The sequence below is a fragment of the Nicotiana attenuata genome, unplaced genomic scaffold, assembly GCF_001879085.1.
Source record: "Nicotiana attenuata strain UT unplaced genomic scaffold, NIATTr2, whole genome shotgun sequence".
Taxonomy (NCBI): domain Eukaryota; kingdom Viridiplantae; phylum Streptophyta; class Magnoliopsida; order Solanales; family Solanaceae; genus Nicotiana; species Nicotiana attenuata.
The window spans coordinates 141,215-158,939 of record NW_017671924.1 but is presented as its reverse complement, the minus strand read 5'-3'; the positions used below and the strand labels follow the sequence as shown (position 1 = coordinate 158,939).

At 36.4% G+C, this 17,725-nt stretch overlaps 1 protein-coding gene across 1 annotated transcript; it reads right to left on the bottom strand.

Moving 5' to 3' along the window:
- Nucleotides 1-369: 369 nt before the first annotated feature.
- Nucleotides 370-4,990, bottom strand: LOC109210904 (mitochondrial pyruvate carrier 4-like). The gene is made up of 5 exons (XM_019374383.1): nt 4,819-4,990; nt 3,082-3,180; nt 2,901-2,953; nt 965-1,038; nt 370-758 (listed from the first exon to the last, which is right to left on the bottom strand). The coding sequence occupies exons 1-5, from the start codon at nt 4,871-4,873 to the stop codon at nt 713-715; spliced, it is 327 nt and encodes a 108-aa protein (XP_019229928.1). The 5' UTR covers nt 4,874-4,990; the 3' UTR covers nt 370-712.
- Between the last annotated feature and the right edge of the window lie 12,735 nt (nt 4,991-17,725).

Here is a 17,725-nt window from a genome sequence, read left to right as displayed (position 1 = left end):
AAACATAACTTGAAGAGTCTAGAACATAATCAAAACCTAAAAGTACTTAAAACATAGTAACTAACATAGATGATGTAATTTTATCGGACAAGTTTAGGTGACAAACAAACTTATGTATTTTTCCTAGTATTTTGTTGGTTGAAGAATGAACATATTGCATCAGCCCAAAGTTTGAGGTAAAATCCATTCTCTGTAAAGTAAAAAAACGAGGTCTCAAAAGTCAAAGGGGCTCATTTCGCAGTAATAAGATGACAGTGGTGACAAGACATGATCATCAATTTTTGAAATTAAAACATGGATTTTAGAAAGTAGAAGGATATGTAACTAAGTTTATCAGCAAGTGAAGCTAGGAAATTTTCAGCAGAAGAGTAACTTTAATATGTACTAGAGTGCCTTTGATCCATTCCTGTTTGAACATGCCCTCTCGATCATGTTTGATTGACAAATAGCTCCAACATTTTTGCATTAAGCTTAGTTACACACCTAAGGACCAATGCCACTACCTTTATTCGCCATTTCTTGAATTGTTCGAGAAATATGCACTATCACATTGAAGACCAAGCCCATAGAAAGACATTGAGCAGTTTTTACAGCTCCAAAGGCTTATTATTATTGATACCTGACCGTGTCATAAATCACTTACAAAATGCAAGATGAGAAATAATTAAAAAAGGGCATTTGATGCAAGGCCAGAGGTTACTGATTTTCGTCATCATTCTTTTAGTGCTTCTGTTTGCTCCTCCTTTGAGTAATCATGCCTTAAAAGACAAAAATGTGGTTTAGATAACTGGCAAGGACATCATTGGAATAGAATTGTCACCAGCTTAAACATGAAAGAGTACCGATGCTTAAAATATAGGTCAGGTCAACCTCCTACTTCTTCAATGTTGGAGCTTTGGCTCCATACAAAGATGGTGCATTATTAAGACAACTTATTCTCATATAAAATGGAAAAGCAACTTACTGAAGTTTCCTTGAGAGTTGGTAGAGTCCTGTACATGCCATGGCCACATTCACACTGAAAAGATTCCAGTTTTTCTGTAACCGAGAATCAATTATTCAGCCAAAAACAAGACTCAGGATGTCCTTTTCCCAAACCAACAATGTTTAAACAGCGGATAGTAACATGAAAGGTCTGCTTCTACATTTTCAAAAGATGGTGGAACCTTTGTGCATGTGAAGGGCCTGTCGATACCATGCATGCGTGAAAATATGTTCATATGTGAAGGGTGGACGGATTATAGCTACGAAATTTACTGGAAACCCTCACTCAATGATACCAGCATGAGCTGTAGAGGATACAATTGCCTTTTTGATGTCCACAAGCCAACTGTTCAAGGTTACACTTTGTGCAGACTTGTGAGGAAGGAGTACACAAGTAGATGGATAGCAGAGAAGACTGGACCTTAACTCATTGAAAGAAAAAGAGAGAGAGAGAGAGAGAGAGTAGATTGCAATTTTACAGAAAGTGCTTGCACCAAACACAATAAGGTAGTTAAGCAGACATGACTTTGCGTAAGGTATTGGACTAAAATTTTGGGTAATGCCAAACACTATGAAAGATAAGATGTTCAGCTGGATCTATGGAAGATTGAGGACAAGATGCAGGGCGTGGAATGTTGCTCCACTAGTACTTATGTGAATCATTTGCAGAAAGAGAAATAGGAGAGCATTTGCAGAATTCTTTTATATTGATTTTGCACAATTGAAGAATAGCCTCTGATCACTTGCAACTTTTTTGGTGAACCCATGAGGTTCCCTTTATGTATAGAAGATTGATTTTGTTATTACAAAATCTTATCTTTTGTAGGTTTTCTTCTTTTCTGGTATAATACATGGGCGAATTTTTCCCCTTCATAAATAAAATCTTAACACTTGATCGAAAAAATGTATATTGAATGAAAAGTGAGAGCAGAGTACATGGAAGAATGAAAGGATGGGCAGATTTGTCAGATACCTGATCTTACAAGATCAGGATTTACCAAGCTGATAGAAAGAAAAAAACAAGGTGTGTCTCATTTTGTTCTATGCTCTCTGTATGTGGGTATTGAACCCTTTCAATCTTTCTCTTTAAACATTTTTAGTTCAGGACTTCAGGAAAGAAAAGGTAGTTAAAATCTTTTCCCTTTAGATGCATCTAGCAAAAAGAAAAAGAAATTTATAGGATGTCTCTTGCTAGGTGCATTTATTTTGTATGGAAAGAAAGGAATCTAAGGAGCTTCCAGAGTAGACAAAGAGAGGGGCAAGCGATTCTAAAGCAGATTGTTCAAGAGGCGATCTATAGAGCAAGCCTGAAGCCTAAATTGGCAAGGAGAATAGAGCAGCTCAATTTCTACCCTTAACAGATGTTTATGATGAATATTAAGTAGTTACCAGATGGTTAGGCGAAGTTGATGTGTTTTCTGCTGTTTTTGTCTGATAGGAAGTTGAGACTATGTCCAACTTCAGTTTTTTCCTTCTTTTTTTTTTTTTTTTTTTTTTTTTTGGTTTTTGAGCTGTACCTATCTCTTTGATGAATAAAATACATTAATTACCACAAAAAGAAGAAGAAAAAGAAATATAGTGGTCAAATGTGCATGAGGCTTTGAAGGAAAAGAAACAGAAACAAAAACAAAGAAGAAGAAAAAGAAATATAGAGGTCAAATGTGCATGAGGGTTTGAAGGAAAAGAAACAGAAACAAAAACAAAGAAGAAGAGAGAGAAGCTGCAACTTCATCTAAAATCATGAAAGGAAAATCATAGTGATGGAAGCAACAGATGCAAAAAAAACTTCTTTTAAAATATTCACACATTATATAACATTAAGGAGTCTACCACGACTTGGTGAAAGTGCAGTATCCAAAGAATACAGGCATTTAATAGAGAAGAAATTTTGTTTTAATAGCAATAGATTAACTTACAGGTGTAATCACAGTGCTGTAGCGTGACCAGATAATTCCGGTAGCTGAAACAGCTGCATGATGGCAGTGATAAGCAACATAAAAGAAAACAGTTATACTGTTAGTACTTTATACAGTTCGCATATAGAGTATAGCTAAACCAATGTGACCATGTTTTTGATACACAGATTGGACCACCTACCTATCTGCTGGGGATACGAAAGTTTCTCAGGTGGCTTGGAGAAATCAGCAATATTTGCTATGCTAATGCCCCACTTGAAGGTTGGTGCCCAGAAATGAACTGGTGAAACACAAGAGCCGGAGTGAGTTTAAATGACTAATCAAAATCAAGCCATAAAACAGTTCAAAGAATGAAAAAACGTTTCATGTCCAGTAAGATTTAACAAGAACTCGTTATGATTTTACTGAATTTTCATTCCTGTAAGTGGTATATGAACATAGGCCCGGTGTTCAGTGTCTTTCTATGAATTGGTGGGGGTTGGGATGGGGGCGAATAGAGGCAGGATTTTTTTACAGCCTTTGTTGTGCATGGTGAAAATTCCCCTCAACTATCATCTGTCCCTCGGAGGGTTCAGGGTATAGCCATCCCCGGGATCATTCCTCTTCGAATAGGCGTAGAGAGTTCATTTTATCCCTTTCCTTCACTACTCTACCCCAACCATGGCTACTTTTCCAGATTAATAGGGTTCTCGCTCCAAATTTATTGTTTAATGGTTTTCTCTTGTAAGCCAATCTAGCAATACCATTTTAACCAAAGTAAACAAGTGCTCAGCCTAATAAACAGCTCTATTATCCAGTATTGAGAAAAGCGCTAGCGGCCATAGTGTCGCTTCTATTGGGTGAAGCGTAAGCGGTGTTTGGAAGCGACCGCTTCTGCCAAAAAGCGTGAAGCACTAGTGATGCGTGAAGCGGTTGAAGCGCTTGCTTCTGTCTTTTAAGTCACTGCCAACGGTACTGAAATGAAAAAATAAAAAAGCTCAGTCTTTTTTAACAAAATCAGCGAGTAGCAGAGCAAGCAGCGACTAGGGTTTCAATTTTCAGCACTCTTCTTCTTCAAGTTCAAGCCCAGGTATGTTTTCTTGTTTCTCCTCCTCCTCCTCCTCCTTTTCTTCTTTTCGTTTCAGTGCTTAAAATAGCAACGAAATGCTGCCAATTTTTTTTATCCTTCAGTTCTTCATCTTTTGTTCTTACTGCGAATTTTATTTTATTTTTAGATTTTTTTTCTTAATTCCGCTTCACCTCAAAAAAGGGAGCGCTTCACTTCTCGTATTCACGCTTTAAGAGAAAAAGGGCTTGTCGCGCTCTTCACAATACTGCTATTATCTGTGGACATCATCACTGGCACCGCTTTGTTGGCACGATCAGTGCTTTAGCCGAACCATGATGCACCTCAATTCTAATAAAAAATAATCTTGTTAGCTTAACCCATGTTTCACAGGCCATATAAGCATGCATATATATGCCTTTTTAGTTTTGACATGGATAATATTTTTTAAAACCATGGTGGTGCCAGCTTGGGCGCATCTAGACTAATTCCACAAGGTACCTGCTACCTCGCACCAGCATAGGTACCGGGTAACTCTGTCCGCCAAAGCTTGGACATACGGGAAGAAATCACCATTGACATGCATAAAAGCAATTTAACATTTTCAGAAATAGAACACAAGTATTCTTCCCTTTTATCCATTTCAATTTCTTTTCTTCTCTGTACAGAACAACTGAATTCCAATTAATAAACATGAGCCCATTTTCAGAAACAGATATTCTACATTCCACACAACTCTTAAGAAAAACCCAGAAAGCAATCATAAGAAAAAGGGAAATCTGAATCTAAAAAGAGGATAGTTCAATTGATCTGAAAAAAACAAGAAATATGAATCGAATTTATATGCAATTAAAGAGATAGAAAAGAACAGACTGGTTTTAGGGCCAGCAGGGTGATTCCAAAGGGCCTGGAGCTTGGACGTCGCCATGGAAGAAAGAGCTTAATTGGTGTCTCTTACGGCTGCGTTCAAGGTATGCAGTCTATGTGCACAATCTAAAGTAAAAGAATGAATAATTTTGTCATAAAGAAGTATTTTTGTAATGGTCATCATAAGTTTTGGTGGCTAAATAGGATCTTTCTATTTATTTTGTTTTATTCTTTTGGTTGTTGGTGTGACTATAGCTTGTCAAAGTGGTGGTCCATTACCCCAGCCAGCCTGGTCTAGTCATGGACTGATGGCCTATTTTATAGGCAATATATGCCTAAATTGCTACGAAACTTAGCTCAAAGTAATAACATAAAACAAGAAGATAGACAACAATGTAAAGAGAAAGAGATGATAGAATCTTATTTCTTCATGTATTCAAGTGTGTACAATGTCATGCCCAAACCCTCTATTTATAGGATGATATAGGTAATACAAAGGGACTCCATAAACATAGTATTAACAATTGAGAACATGGGGGAAGATCATGGAGGTGTGGGAGTTACATCCATAATGGTAAGAAGTAGTGGGGGTTATCTACATAATGGAGAAGAGTAGTGGGAGTTATATTTGATTAGTGGACATCCATATAAATATGTATTTCATAACACTCCCCCTTGGATGTTCATAGATAATGTGTCTCGTTAAAACCTTACTAAGAAAAAACCATGGAGGAAAAAATCTTAGTGAAGGAAAAAGAGTACACATATCTTGTAATACGCATTTCTTGCTGTCTCATTAAAAACCTTGCCAGGAAAACCCAGTGGGATAAAACCTTAGCTAAGGGAAAAAGAGTACAGCGCGTATTTGCCTCCCCCTGATGAAAATATCACTTTATTTCTCGGAGACGCCGAATTCCAAGCTTGTATAACAACTTCTCTAATATTGAGATCGGCAATGCCTTCGTGAATTATTCCGCCAAATTATCACTTGAAGGACTTTCTTGAACATCTATTTCATCATTCTGTTGAAGATCGTGTCTGACAAAGAACTTTGATGAAATATATGATTTATTCAGTCTCCTTCAATATTCTTCTTTCAATTGAGATAAGCAAACATCAGCTTCTTCATTATTATTGGAATCTTCTCTTCAAAGAAAAGTCACACATCTTGTGAAATGATAATATGACAATTCCTCACATACAAATAGATTGTTTGAAGAACAGACTTCAATAAATGCCTGCATTTGCATAAACAACAAAACCTTGACAATATTTGTTAGAATAAACAAATCTATATCAAAGATTCTTTTTGCAATATAATACTAATCATATTTCAATATCTCCATATAGCCTTTATACTCTCAGTTGTTGGGACTATTCGTCCAAACTTCATATTTTTCAGATGAAGTCAATTTTCATTGCATATTTTTCATTTGGCCAATCATTTATCTGTCCAAATTCCATGACAGATTTGAGCTCAAGATCCTCGTCAATATTAATAATATTGAGCGCTACATTATATTAACAACATCGTCGGCGATCATTTACATCGGTTCCATCATCACACAATAAAGACATAACTTATCGAGATCTCATTATTTTCAAGTACCTGAGNGCGGCAACATCCTTCCAAATTCACGGGTTATGCCTGCACCCTCCTCCATTCCAAGCAGCTCCTTTCCGCCATATCAATCTTCTGCCGCATAATAGCCCATACTTCACATCATACCCGCAGGCTTCAATCACCAATCATTAAAATCCCCAATTCGATCCAAACTCTCATTAAGGCGCGTAGTCATCCTACTGCCAAGCCCATATGCAACCCTCGCCACTCTCCCACTTTGGCGGAACTCATCTCCTTAATCGGTCACTCGATCTTGCTTCTCATACTTGGCCTTCTCGAAATTTTAAACATCGCCTGGCACTTCCCACATGTCCTTCCTCATACTTTGCTGCTCAATTGTTGCCTCAAATAAAATCTATCTTCGTGGCACTTGAACCCACCATTGCTACTAACCTTAAACCTTTTCAAAGGTCATCTTTATCGATCCGTCAACATTAGAAATTCTGATTCGATCTTAAACCACTGCACCATGCGATATCTGACAGTCGTAACTCCAATACTAGTTCATAATATCCTGCCACAAAGGCGAATTGTAGCAGATTATAACGCCAACAACTTAGTACGTTCAATCAGGACCACGACACCCTCTCATAAAAGAAAGCTCAACCACGCTTGCAAATACCAAACCTCATTACTTCCACCAGCCCACACCTGACCATTCTTAGTCCGACTGCCTTTTCCCCTGTCGGGAATAAAATACTGAATCCCTTGATTACATGTTGAGTAAACCTCCCTTCAATTCATTCACTGCCCCGACACGTGGGCAACCACCCTACCATCACAACAACACTGCGGAAAAATCGCTCATAAGCATTATGGAAACCTGTGCCTAGCCTCAAGGCTCTTAGAAGTTCTGTTACTGAGCTGAGACAATAGAATATCCCTCCAAAATGCGACTATAATAGTCCAATCAACTATACCGGGAAAATCATCCCGCACTACATTTGTAGTGCCATTACAATCCTTCAATTTTCAATTTATAACAAACGTTCGCGTAAGATTGAGTAGGAAGAAATCAAAGGCATAAGCCTCAAAGGAATCGAACCGCACGAAAAGGAAATCAAGAAGGAAAGTACTCCTAACAGTCCTGTAGCCTCCCGAGGATAAGTACAGACATCTCCGTACCGATCCGCGAGACTCTACTAGACTTGCTCATGACTCGTGAGACCGACGGGAACCTAGTGCTCTGATACCATGTTGTCACGACCCAAAATCCACTAAGGGTCGTGGTGGCGCTGGACACCTCTGTCAGGCCAGCCAACTAGATTATCAATTAATTCCTCTTTTAAAACTTTTGAAAATCTAAGGTTTTTCCTTCCATTTTCATAAATAAAAGTTCACTACTTGAATTCAAATTTAAATAATAACAATTAGTACAAATCCGTTGAAACCCATCCCAGAAACCCGGTGTCACAAGTACGTGAGCAACTATCGATAAGGAAAGTAAAATACAACATCTGTCCGAAATACAGTGGACAGGGAATAAATAATAAAATGCTGAAAGGAACTATACTGGCTGTGGGTCGTCTCGAAAAATGCAGCTCACCTAGTCCCAGAGTCGTCCGTGCTGCTACGCCCAATAGGCTGCTAGAGGTATATATACCTGTGCAACAAAAATGCACAGAAGTGTAGTATGAGTACCAAATCAACGTGTACTCAGTGAGTATCCCGCCTAATCCCGAAGGGGTAGAGACGAGATGGCCAACTCCGACACTCACTAGAGGTCAATTAGCAATATTCTATAAGAGCGAGGAAAATCATGGATTTGTATAGAAGTTCTGATTGTGAAGCCAGAGAAACAGGTAAACACCTTCAACAATAAATCCAGGGCTTCTAAAGTTTGTTCTTTATTATCTTGTCAGTTTATATCAAGCCACGTAGGGCCAATTCCAAATTAAAAGTTTTCAAGTAACAGATAAACACGCGCAAATCATGCCGAGGTCGACGGCCCGCTCCAACAGAAATGTAAATTGTGCACTGCCGAGGGTCGAGCAGCACGAACCATAGATGCATCTATTCTCACCGAGGCATTCGGCCCGTTCCATAAATAAACACATATCCTGCTTGCGAATTATCCATGCGACGTAGGCACACATAAAATACATGCTCAATCAGTCAAATAAGAACTTATCGGGGAATATTTATTCAAATAAAATCAATTCTCCTTTAACAATTTAAGAAATGAAGTTTAATCCCTTTTAGAAGTTTACTTACTAACTCGATGTGAGTTAAACAATTCGAGCTACCAATGGGTTCACAATTAATCCACGTGCAACATGCTTTTGGGTCCTAACTACCCGGACAATAGCATAATAGTAGCTACGCATGGACTCTCGTCACCTCGTGCGTGCGTAGCCCCCACAAATAGGAGCACATAATCAATTACTTCACCTATGGGGTAAATTCCCCCTCACAAGATTAGAAAGGAGACTCACCTCGCTCCGAAGACTCATAGCCGGCATTCTACATTCTTCCGAGGACTCCAAGTGATGCACCACACTCCAAGACTAGCCAATGGTTACGCAATCCATTAATATATGCTCAATTCATTACAACTAATTTATAGCAATTCCTAACCCCGATTGGAAAGTTGACCAAAACGCCCTCGGGCCCACGTGCCCGGAATCCAAAATTTTTCGAAGATAAAGTTTACCCATAGCCTTAGGAACTCGAATATATATAATTTCTCTTAATTCCATACTCAAAATCGTAATCAAAATCCAAGATTTCTAATTTCCTAGGTTTTCAATCAAAACCCCAAATTTACACTAATCTTCACATTTAAATCCATACATAATTGATATATTTAACACAAAAGTGATGGGGATAACTTACCTTGACATTGACGACGAAAATCCCCTCCTTGAAGCCCTCCAAAATCGCCCCAAGCCATGAGAAATATGAGGGAAATGGCCAATCCCCGACTTTAAATTAACCTTCTGCCTCCAGGGATTTTCGCTTCTGCGGAAATAATCCCGCTTCCGCGGTCCCGCTTTTGCGGAAAATATTCCGCTTCTGCGGTCCCTGGGCTCAAGCCCATTTTCGCTTCTGCGATAAGCCAACCGCTTCTGCGATTCCGCATCAGCGGATCATGGGCCGCATCTGCGGTCCTAGCTGCCCTCGCCCTCGTCCGCTTCTGCGGCTTCTTCTTCGCTTCTGCGGGGCCGCTTCTGCGGTCCCATTTCCGCAGAAGCGGAAATACCAGATACCAGCTGCCTCAGCACTTCTTCAAACTCCGGAGTCAATCCGTTAGCCACCCGGAATCCACCCGAGGCCCCCGGGACCCCAACCAATCATACCAACCAGTTCCAAAACACATTACGAACTTGCTCGAGGCCTCAAATCACATCACACAACACAAAAATCACGGGTTACACCCCAATTCAATCTTTTTGAACTTTGAACTTTCCAACTTCTATTTCCGATGCTTAAACCTATCAAATCACGTCCGATTGACCTCAAATTTTGTACACTAATCATATTTGACATTACGGACTTACTTCAACTTTCGGAATTGGATTCCGACCCCGATATCAAAAAGTCAATCTCCGGTCAAACTTCCCAAAAACCTTCAAATTTCTATCTTTAGCCAAATGGCTTCAAAATGACCTACGGACCTCCGAATTTACTTCCGATCGCGCTCCCAACTCCAAAATCACCATACGGAGCTATTCCCAGACTCGGAATCCCAAACGGACATCGATAACACTGAAATGCACTTCAAGCCAAAAGTAAGAAATTCCTTCTAAAATGCTAACTTCCACATTAGGCGCCAAAACACACCCGGGTTATCCAAAACCCGAACCGGACATACGCCCAAGTCTGAAATCATCATACGAACTTGGTGGAACCTTGGGATCCTGATTCCGAGGTCTTACTCAAAAATCCAATCCTAGTTCATTCTTTCAACTTTAAGCTTCTCAAATGAGAATTTTTATTTAAATTTAACTCCGATCTGCCTGAATTTAAATTCCGACCATGCGAACAAGTCACAATACATGAAATGAAGCTGCTCATGGCCTCAGACTGCTGAACGACGTGCTAGGGCTCAAAATGACCGGTCGGGTCGTTACATTTTCAGCTGCCCATTTTCTCCCCCTAATGTCGGGATCACCAACACATTTTTCAACCTTCTTTGGGAAACCATCTTTTTGCATTGTGGCAGCACAATTAAATCATATAGCACATCCATATTTCTAGATGGGAATATTTGGTTCCTGACCGTGAACTAATTGCGATGGGGAGAATTTATCATAACTTGTTGGCTAGATGCGTACAAGTGTTGTTGTATATTAAATAATACATCTCATACCAAATTTTTATTTGGGAGTTTTTTTCTCATAACCAATGGTTTAGCTATAATTGGAGGCATACAATTTCTGCTAAACCAACTTGGATTTAAACCAGCATTATCAAGATAAATTATCATATATATTCTGAAACTGTGTTCTAATAATTTGAGCAAACAACCTTGCAAAACCAAAGTGTAAGTTGATAACAAAACGCACATGTGACCATACAATAGATGCATCTATTAAAATTATATAATAGTAAACGATCCACATGGCAGGTGACTGGGCCCATATATATATCACCTTCTATTCGTTCCAGAAATCAAGGGATTCAGTCCCAACCTTAACTGGTATATCATGAGAATAAGCAGCACAAGAGAACTCTTGAAGAATCTTCTATTTCTTCAATGTATGCCAATGTGAATTCTCAATTAATTTTCGCATCAATAAACCGGGATGGCCAACCGGTTCATGCCAACTGTTGTTTATTTCAGTAAATATTTAATTTACTATAACATGTGATTCCATCATCATGCTTGTACATCTGTAGTACAGATAGAAGAAAAGTCGGGCAATCTTTCATATTTACCCAGTATGTTATAGCAATATGAAGATAATCAATCTTTCTTTAATTTATAGTCTCAACATGCCAATCATTTTGGCTAATACATTTGAAACTCATAAAGTTTCTTTTGAGACTTACTACAATATCAATGTCAGGAATAATTTTATTTATCCGGATAGTAACAAATTAGCTCTTCCGGAGCTCTTAATTAATTTTGTACTACAAGATCTTTTGTCACACCATCCATATGGTGAATGTCTCCTTCACGGAGAAAATCATATCATAATAATTGTCATGGTCAAAATCATCATAAACAAAATCATTTCTTGCTTTACTTTTGCCTTTAATAACCTTTTATAAGGCATGTCCCAATATTTTTTGGCATACCACATGTACGCAACCAATGACATATTCATTATCTTTATTTCTCTCAAACCTTCCTTAGAGGTGAGCTGTAGTATTTATTCAACCATGCATAAATACATTCTTGTACATAATTTGTATCACATATATATTTTCACACTCACTTCAGGAATGAGTCTGCATTTACAATGCTTATCACAAGTCGCATTCTTTCAAAAAATGGACTATAATCGTCTGAACGTGCCTTATATTTACGCACCAAATTGATACACATTTCCTTCACCTTTGAAGGATTATTTTGAGAACCCTTATTGTTCTCCTTTTTATAATTACCATAATGATGACTGTTATTATTTGATCTTCTGGCACGCCCACGTTCATTAGTCAACCACTTGTCTTTGTTTAGACTTATTATGCACATCTAACACATTCACTTCAAGAATGGAGCAAATCAAGTGGGACAAACTTCATGCCTTTTCATGAAAAATATATTATTTTCTTTCGTCATCAATATATCATCAATATGTTGCATTGGGACTCAAACCCAATGCCTTACCCATATAAAGACATGTTAGGCCATAACGAGTTGGGACTCGAACCCAACTTTTACAATCATGGATCATCAGGATTCAAAACCCGATGTCTTACCCTCATGGTGCGTTGGGACTTGAACCCACCGTCTTATCCTTATATAATGTTTATCACAAATGGTCTGATTCACAGCAGGAATGGAATATAATTTTATGTAGCCACAGAGTAAAATCTATCATAAAAATAAGCAAAATAGAAATGATAAGAACTATTATCAATAAAAATATGATAGAGTACAAATTCGTGTACTAGTATCCTACATATAAACATGTCAATAAGAGAGTCACCATGTAGCGTTATTACTATGTGATGTATTACTGCAAACTAATGCATAATGATTAAATAAAATACACACAAGAATTGAAACACATAACTAAATGTACTTAACTTAAAAAAACAAATAATCTTATGTAATAACTATTGCTAGCATATTCTGTTTTAATACAGATGATGTCAAAATAGGCTAGTAAAACATAATGATATCACCTTGTCAATTATCAGCATAAAAATATTGCATCTAATTAGATTAGGCCATCGATCTTAAAAGTCCTCGTTAATACATAACATGACCAGAATGCTTTTTAATGTTTCACAAAGATCTTTTAATATCATGAAAAATTAATGATAGCATGATGTTATAATTGTATAAGATAAATTTTAGAACTAGGAACAAAGTTAGTGGACATATACAGCCATACGAGCATGAAAACTTAAAATCTAGCTTAGTTTTTTTTTTCTAAACAAAGCAACTACAAATCTTAAATTTTAACATAAGCTAAATACACAACTTATGGTATAATTTAAAAAATAATACTCTCTGGACAATAGAGGCAAACTAAACATTAATATGTCATACGTAATAATGCCCATATTTCCAATGATTCAACCAAATTGGTTCAAGGTTGTCGACCATTCATATCTTCTAGGTTGATTAAAGCTTCGTGCTGATAACGTGTTACAAAACTTAGCTCAAAGTAATAATATAAAACAAAAAGATAGACAACAATGTAGAGAGAAAGAGACAAGAGAATCTATTTCTTCCATGTATTCAAGTGTATACAATGTGATGCCAAAACCCTTTATTTATAGGATTACATAGAGGCATACAAAAGAATGCCATAAACATGACAACTAAACATTTGAGATCATGGAGGAAGATCATGGGGAGGTTATGGAGGTGTGGGAGTTATAACTATAATGGTGAGAAGTAGTGGGAGTTATCTACATAATGGAGAAGAGTAGTGGGAGTAACTTCTTTAGGAGTTATAGACATCCACTACAAAATAATATTTCATAACAATAGTGAAGTTTTCAAATTTTAATTGTAACTTCTTGGAGATAATTTTATCCATGGTCATTGAACTTTTGTATTTGTTACCCAAAAGTCACTTTTCTTTTTTTTGTTGCGTAAAAATCATTCAACTTTGTGTTCATTACACAAAAGTCATTTTTCTTTCTTTTGTTACACAAAAATCATTTTACTTTGCTCTAGTTATTACAAAAGTCACATTTTTACTTGAAAAGTCTATTATGCCCTTGATATTATATAAACCTTCATATTTATGTAATACCTTCTATATTATATACTATATAATATATTTTTAACTATGTATTTTATTTATTATTTTTGTAATATATTCGTATATTTAATTTTTTCTTAACTTTAATTTCCAAGATATATTAGTAGCATTAAAAAACAACTTTTTTTCAGCAATTCCTTTTTTTGAATTTAATTGACCGACCAACTTTGGTCGGTATGCCCTTCCGACCTTCAAAATACCGACCACACGTTAATGGTCGCGTTTTGGACGATTATTGGCCATCACCGACAAACTTTGGTCGATTTTTTTTTGACGGTTTTTCCCGAATTTCTAGTAGTGTAATTTACCAAATAACCAATTGCCCAAGTAAATCCCCAAGAAAATATCTCCAGCTAAATTCGCATGTAGTACCTAGGGATTTTCCTTCAGATTAACATATGATTTGTTCCTCATTTTCTTTGTTTGTTTACCTGCGAATTTTCTCACGAAAATGTACTTGCCGATTTATTTCTCTTCTAATATATATTAAAGTTACTGACAAATTTAATAACGCTACTAATATATTTTAAAAATTAACGTTAAGAAAAAATTAAATATACGAATATATTATAAAAGAACTTGATGTTGCAATCTCTTCCTTGCCTCTTGCCTCTCTTTTTCTTGCACTAAACTATGAAAACCTCGATACATAATCCTTGGGCGAGCTTGACTTTATATAGGTTAAGTGAAATTTCCTCCAGACTTCCAATTTTACCCCTGACAAGTCTTTTCCGGAACTGGGACTAGCACGAACGCGCTACTGCTCGCGCTAGAGGTCGCGCTAGTTGACTGACATTCTGCCTCCCGCATCTGGACTAGCGCGATCGCGCTACTGCTCGCGCTAGAGGTCGCGCTATTCCGGGCCTTTATTTCCTCGATTTTTTTGTCTAGTCTTCGCGCACACTCAGCCCCAAGGGGTATTTCTTGCTCCAAAGTAGCTCCAATCTCAACTTTAAGGCATTACATAGGCTTCTCGTCCTGCAATGTGTAANAACATGACCGAATGCTTTTTAATGTTTCACAAGATCTTTTAATATCATAGAAAATCAATGATAGCATGATGTTATAATTGTATAAGATTAATTTTAGAACTAGGAACAAAGGTAGTGGACATATACAGCCATACGAGCATGAAAATTTAAAATCAAAGCTTAGTTTTTTCTAAACAAAGCAACTACAAATCTTAAATTTTAACATAAGCTAAATACACAATTTATGGTATAATTTAAAAATTAATACTCCCTAGACAATAGAGGAAAACTAAACATTAATATGGCATACGTAATAATGCCCATATTTCCATTGGTTCAACCAAATTGGTTCAAGGTTGTCGACCATCATATCTTCTAGGTTGATTAAAGCTTCATGCTGATAACGTGTTACGAAACTTAGCTCAAAGTAATAACATAAAACAAGAAGATAGACAACAATGTAGAGAGAAAGAGAGGAGAAAATCTTATTTCTTCATGTATTCAAGTGTGTACAATGTGATGCACAAACCCTCTATTTATAGGATGATATAGGTAATACAAAGGGACTCCATAAACATGGTATTAACTATTGAGAACATGGGGGAAGATCATGGAGGTGTGGGAGTTACATCCATAATGGTAAGAAGTAGTGGGGGTTATCTACATAATAGAGAAGAGTAGTGGGAGTTATATTTGATTAGTGGACATCCATATAAATATGTATTTCATAACATAAATATATTTATCTTTAGTTTTGGGATTGTTCGATTCACATAATAGTGATATGGTGATTATAATGTAGCAATTGCTTATACTGTGATCTATATGAAGGATTGTTATACGGCTAACAAAATATTGCATCCTCTTACTTTCAGATTTTATATTGGGATTAATTATTTCAATACTAGTATCAACTATACTACCCGTTAGAACGTTCGAACTCTTTTGTACATAAAAATGATTCGCGTAGCAACTTTTAGTCCCTGCTATTAGAGTTTAGCTGGTATTTAAAAAATTATTATCAATTTTGACAAAAATACCCCTACCTAAAATATGGAACAACTCAACCAATCATTGCTGGATTTCAAACTTTGATTAGTAAAACTCCAACACATTGTATTGAAATACAGAAATACTCTACAACTAAAGTTTGAAAACCTGTAATAATAAAATTCCAGCATCATATGCTGAAGCTCAACCTTGATGCGTGGTGTGGTCGATGTGTACATGATGCAAAATGTAGGAGAAAGTATTTTGATCATATATTCTTGTAAACAAGCCTCTCATCATTACTACTAACATTTGATATTTTTGACTGTCATGACTCCCTACGAACAAAATAAATAAAGGAAGGTTGTGATTAGAATTTAGAATCTGAACTTTATTGTGAATCCAACCACTAGCAATACGAAGCTCTGTTCCCAAATTAAAACGTTGAACGACTTGATTTATTAAATTCAAATATATATTTGTAGCAATAGACATAATCATGTTGACGAAGGCATACATCAACCACAAGAATCTTTACTGAAGTTTGAACTTATTAAGATTCGAATTCCATGAATAGTTACTAGGGGTTTGAAACTCCAATAAATATTTGAACTTCGGGAATCATTGGTAGAGTTTTAACTGATATAGCTTTAAACTCCACGGATAATTGTTGAGTTTTTACTTTTTCAGGTTCCAAACTTTCATATAATACTAGAGTTTTACCTTTAGGGAATTTTTGAACTCCAACATATTATGCTGGAGTTTCACTTGTCAAAGCTTTGAACTCCAATATCGATTGCTGGAGTTTTATTTTTTTTAAATCAAAGGCTACTAAGTTGCTTGCTTAGTAGCTATTTTTTTTATTTTTTTATTAATAATCAAGAATATAATATAAAGCTTTTACAAGTGAAAGTAGTAAGAACTTGCAGTAAGTAAAAATCTACTATTCAAGTGTTGGAGAACACCACTTGAATTTTACGATATGTTTTACAAATAAAAGCATATAGGTCATCAAACGTGTACATCATGTCCATCCTAATATGTATCCAAAGATATATCGTATTCATGAATAATTGGTCTCTATATACCCTCCTTATTTGCCGGTTAAGCTCACTTGTTGCTCTTTTTTTATTCTCTATCCGACCCTTGTGTGGCCATATGTGCAAGCCAATTTGGCTAGTTTTACTATATATTTAGATTTCAATGACCAACTACCTTCTGCAATGTGTTGATTTCACTAACAAAATGGCGAGAATATAAAAATATTTTCAAAACTATCCATGCTAGTATTGCAGCGCCAAAGTATATCTTCCCTGGTCTTCATCCGTATGACTATGTTATTTCGTTTTTCTTCATCGATTATAACATTGAGTGACCAAATTCTAGTTCCCGCAATGAACCCAAAATGACCGCGTTCATTCGAACAATGGCCATTGACGACGTCCACAATATATCTTAATAAGAGATATGATACGGTTATATGCAATATAATTTACCTAACTATGAACCAAGGTTGAATCCAACAGAGAGCTATGAAGTATTCAAGCTGACTTAATCACTAAACAATCTGATGGAACAAAAGAACAAATATACTTGAGCTTTGTGAATATTAACTAATGAATTAAATTCAAATAACTAACAATAAACTAAAATAAAGCAGTAAACAACTATTGAAATTTGCAGATGATAAAAAAACCTAGGGTAGAGAATCTCTCAAACTGTCGAGGTAGTTTTGAGTTAACTCTTAAAACTTTGTTTGACACTCTTCTATTAATCTTGGACCCAAATTTGCTTGCTAAAATTTTCCAACTACTAATGACGTTGTTCTTAAACTATTTTTCTCGAAATTAATACAAGACAATAAACTCGTCCAATTAAAGTTCACAGTCAAATCACGACATACCTATAATAATTTAAGTCGAGTTAATTAATCCCTT

What these genes read in the sequence shown, in the direction of transcription:
- LOC109210904 (XM_019374383.1), bottom strand. Translation starts at nt 4,873, where the DNA reads ATGGCGACGTCCAAGCTCCAGGCCCTTTGGAATCACCCTGCTGGCCCT. An exon ending in TTCGTATCCCCAGCAGATAG is followed by an intron (nt 2,954 to 3,081) that starts GTAGGTGGTCCA and finishes GCCATCATGCAG; the next exon opens with CTGTTTCAGCTACCGGAATT. An exon ending in CAACTCTCAAGGAAACTTCA is followed by an intron (nt 759 to 964) that starts GTAAGTTGCTTT and finishes TTGTCTTTTAAG; the next exon opens with GCATGATTACTCAAAGGAGG.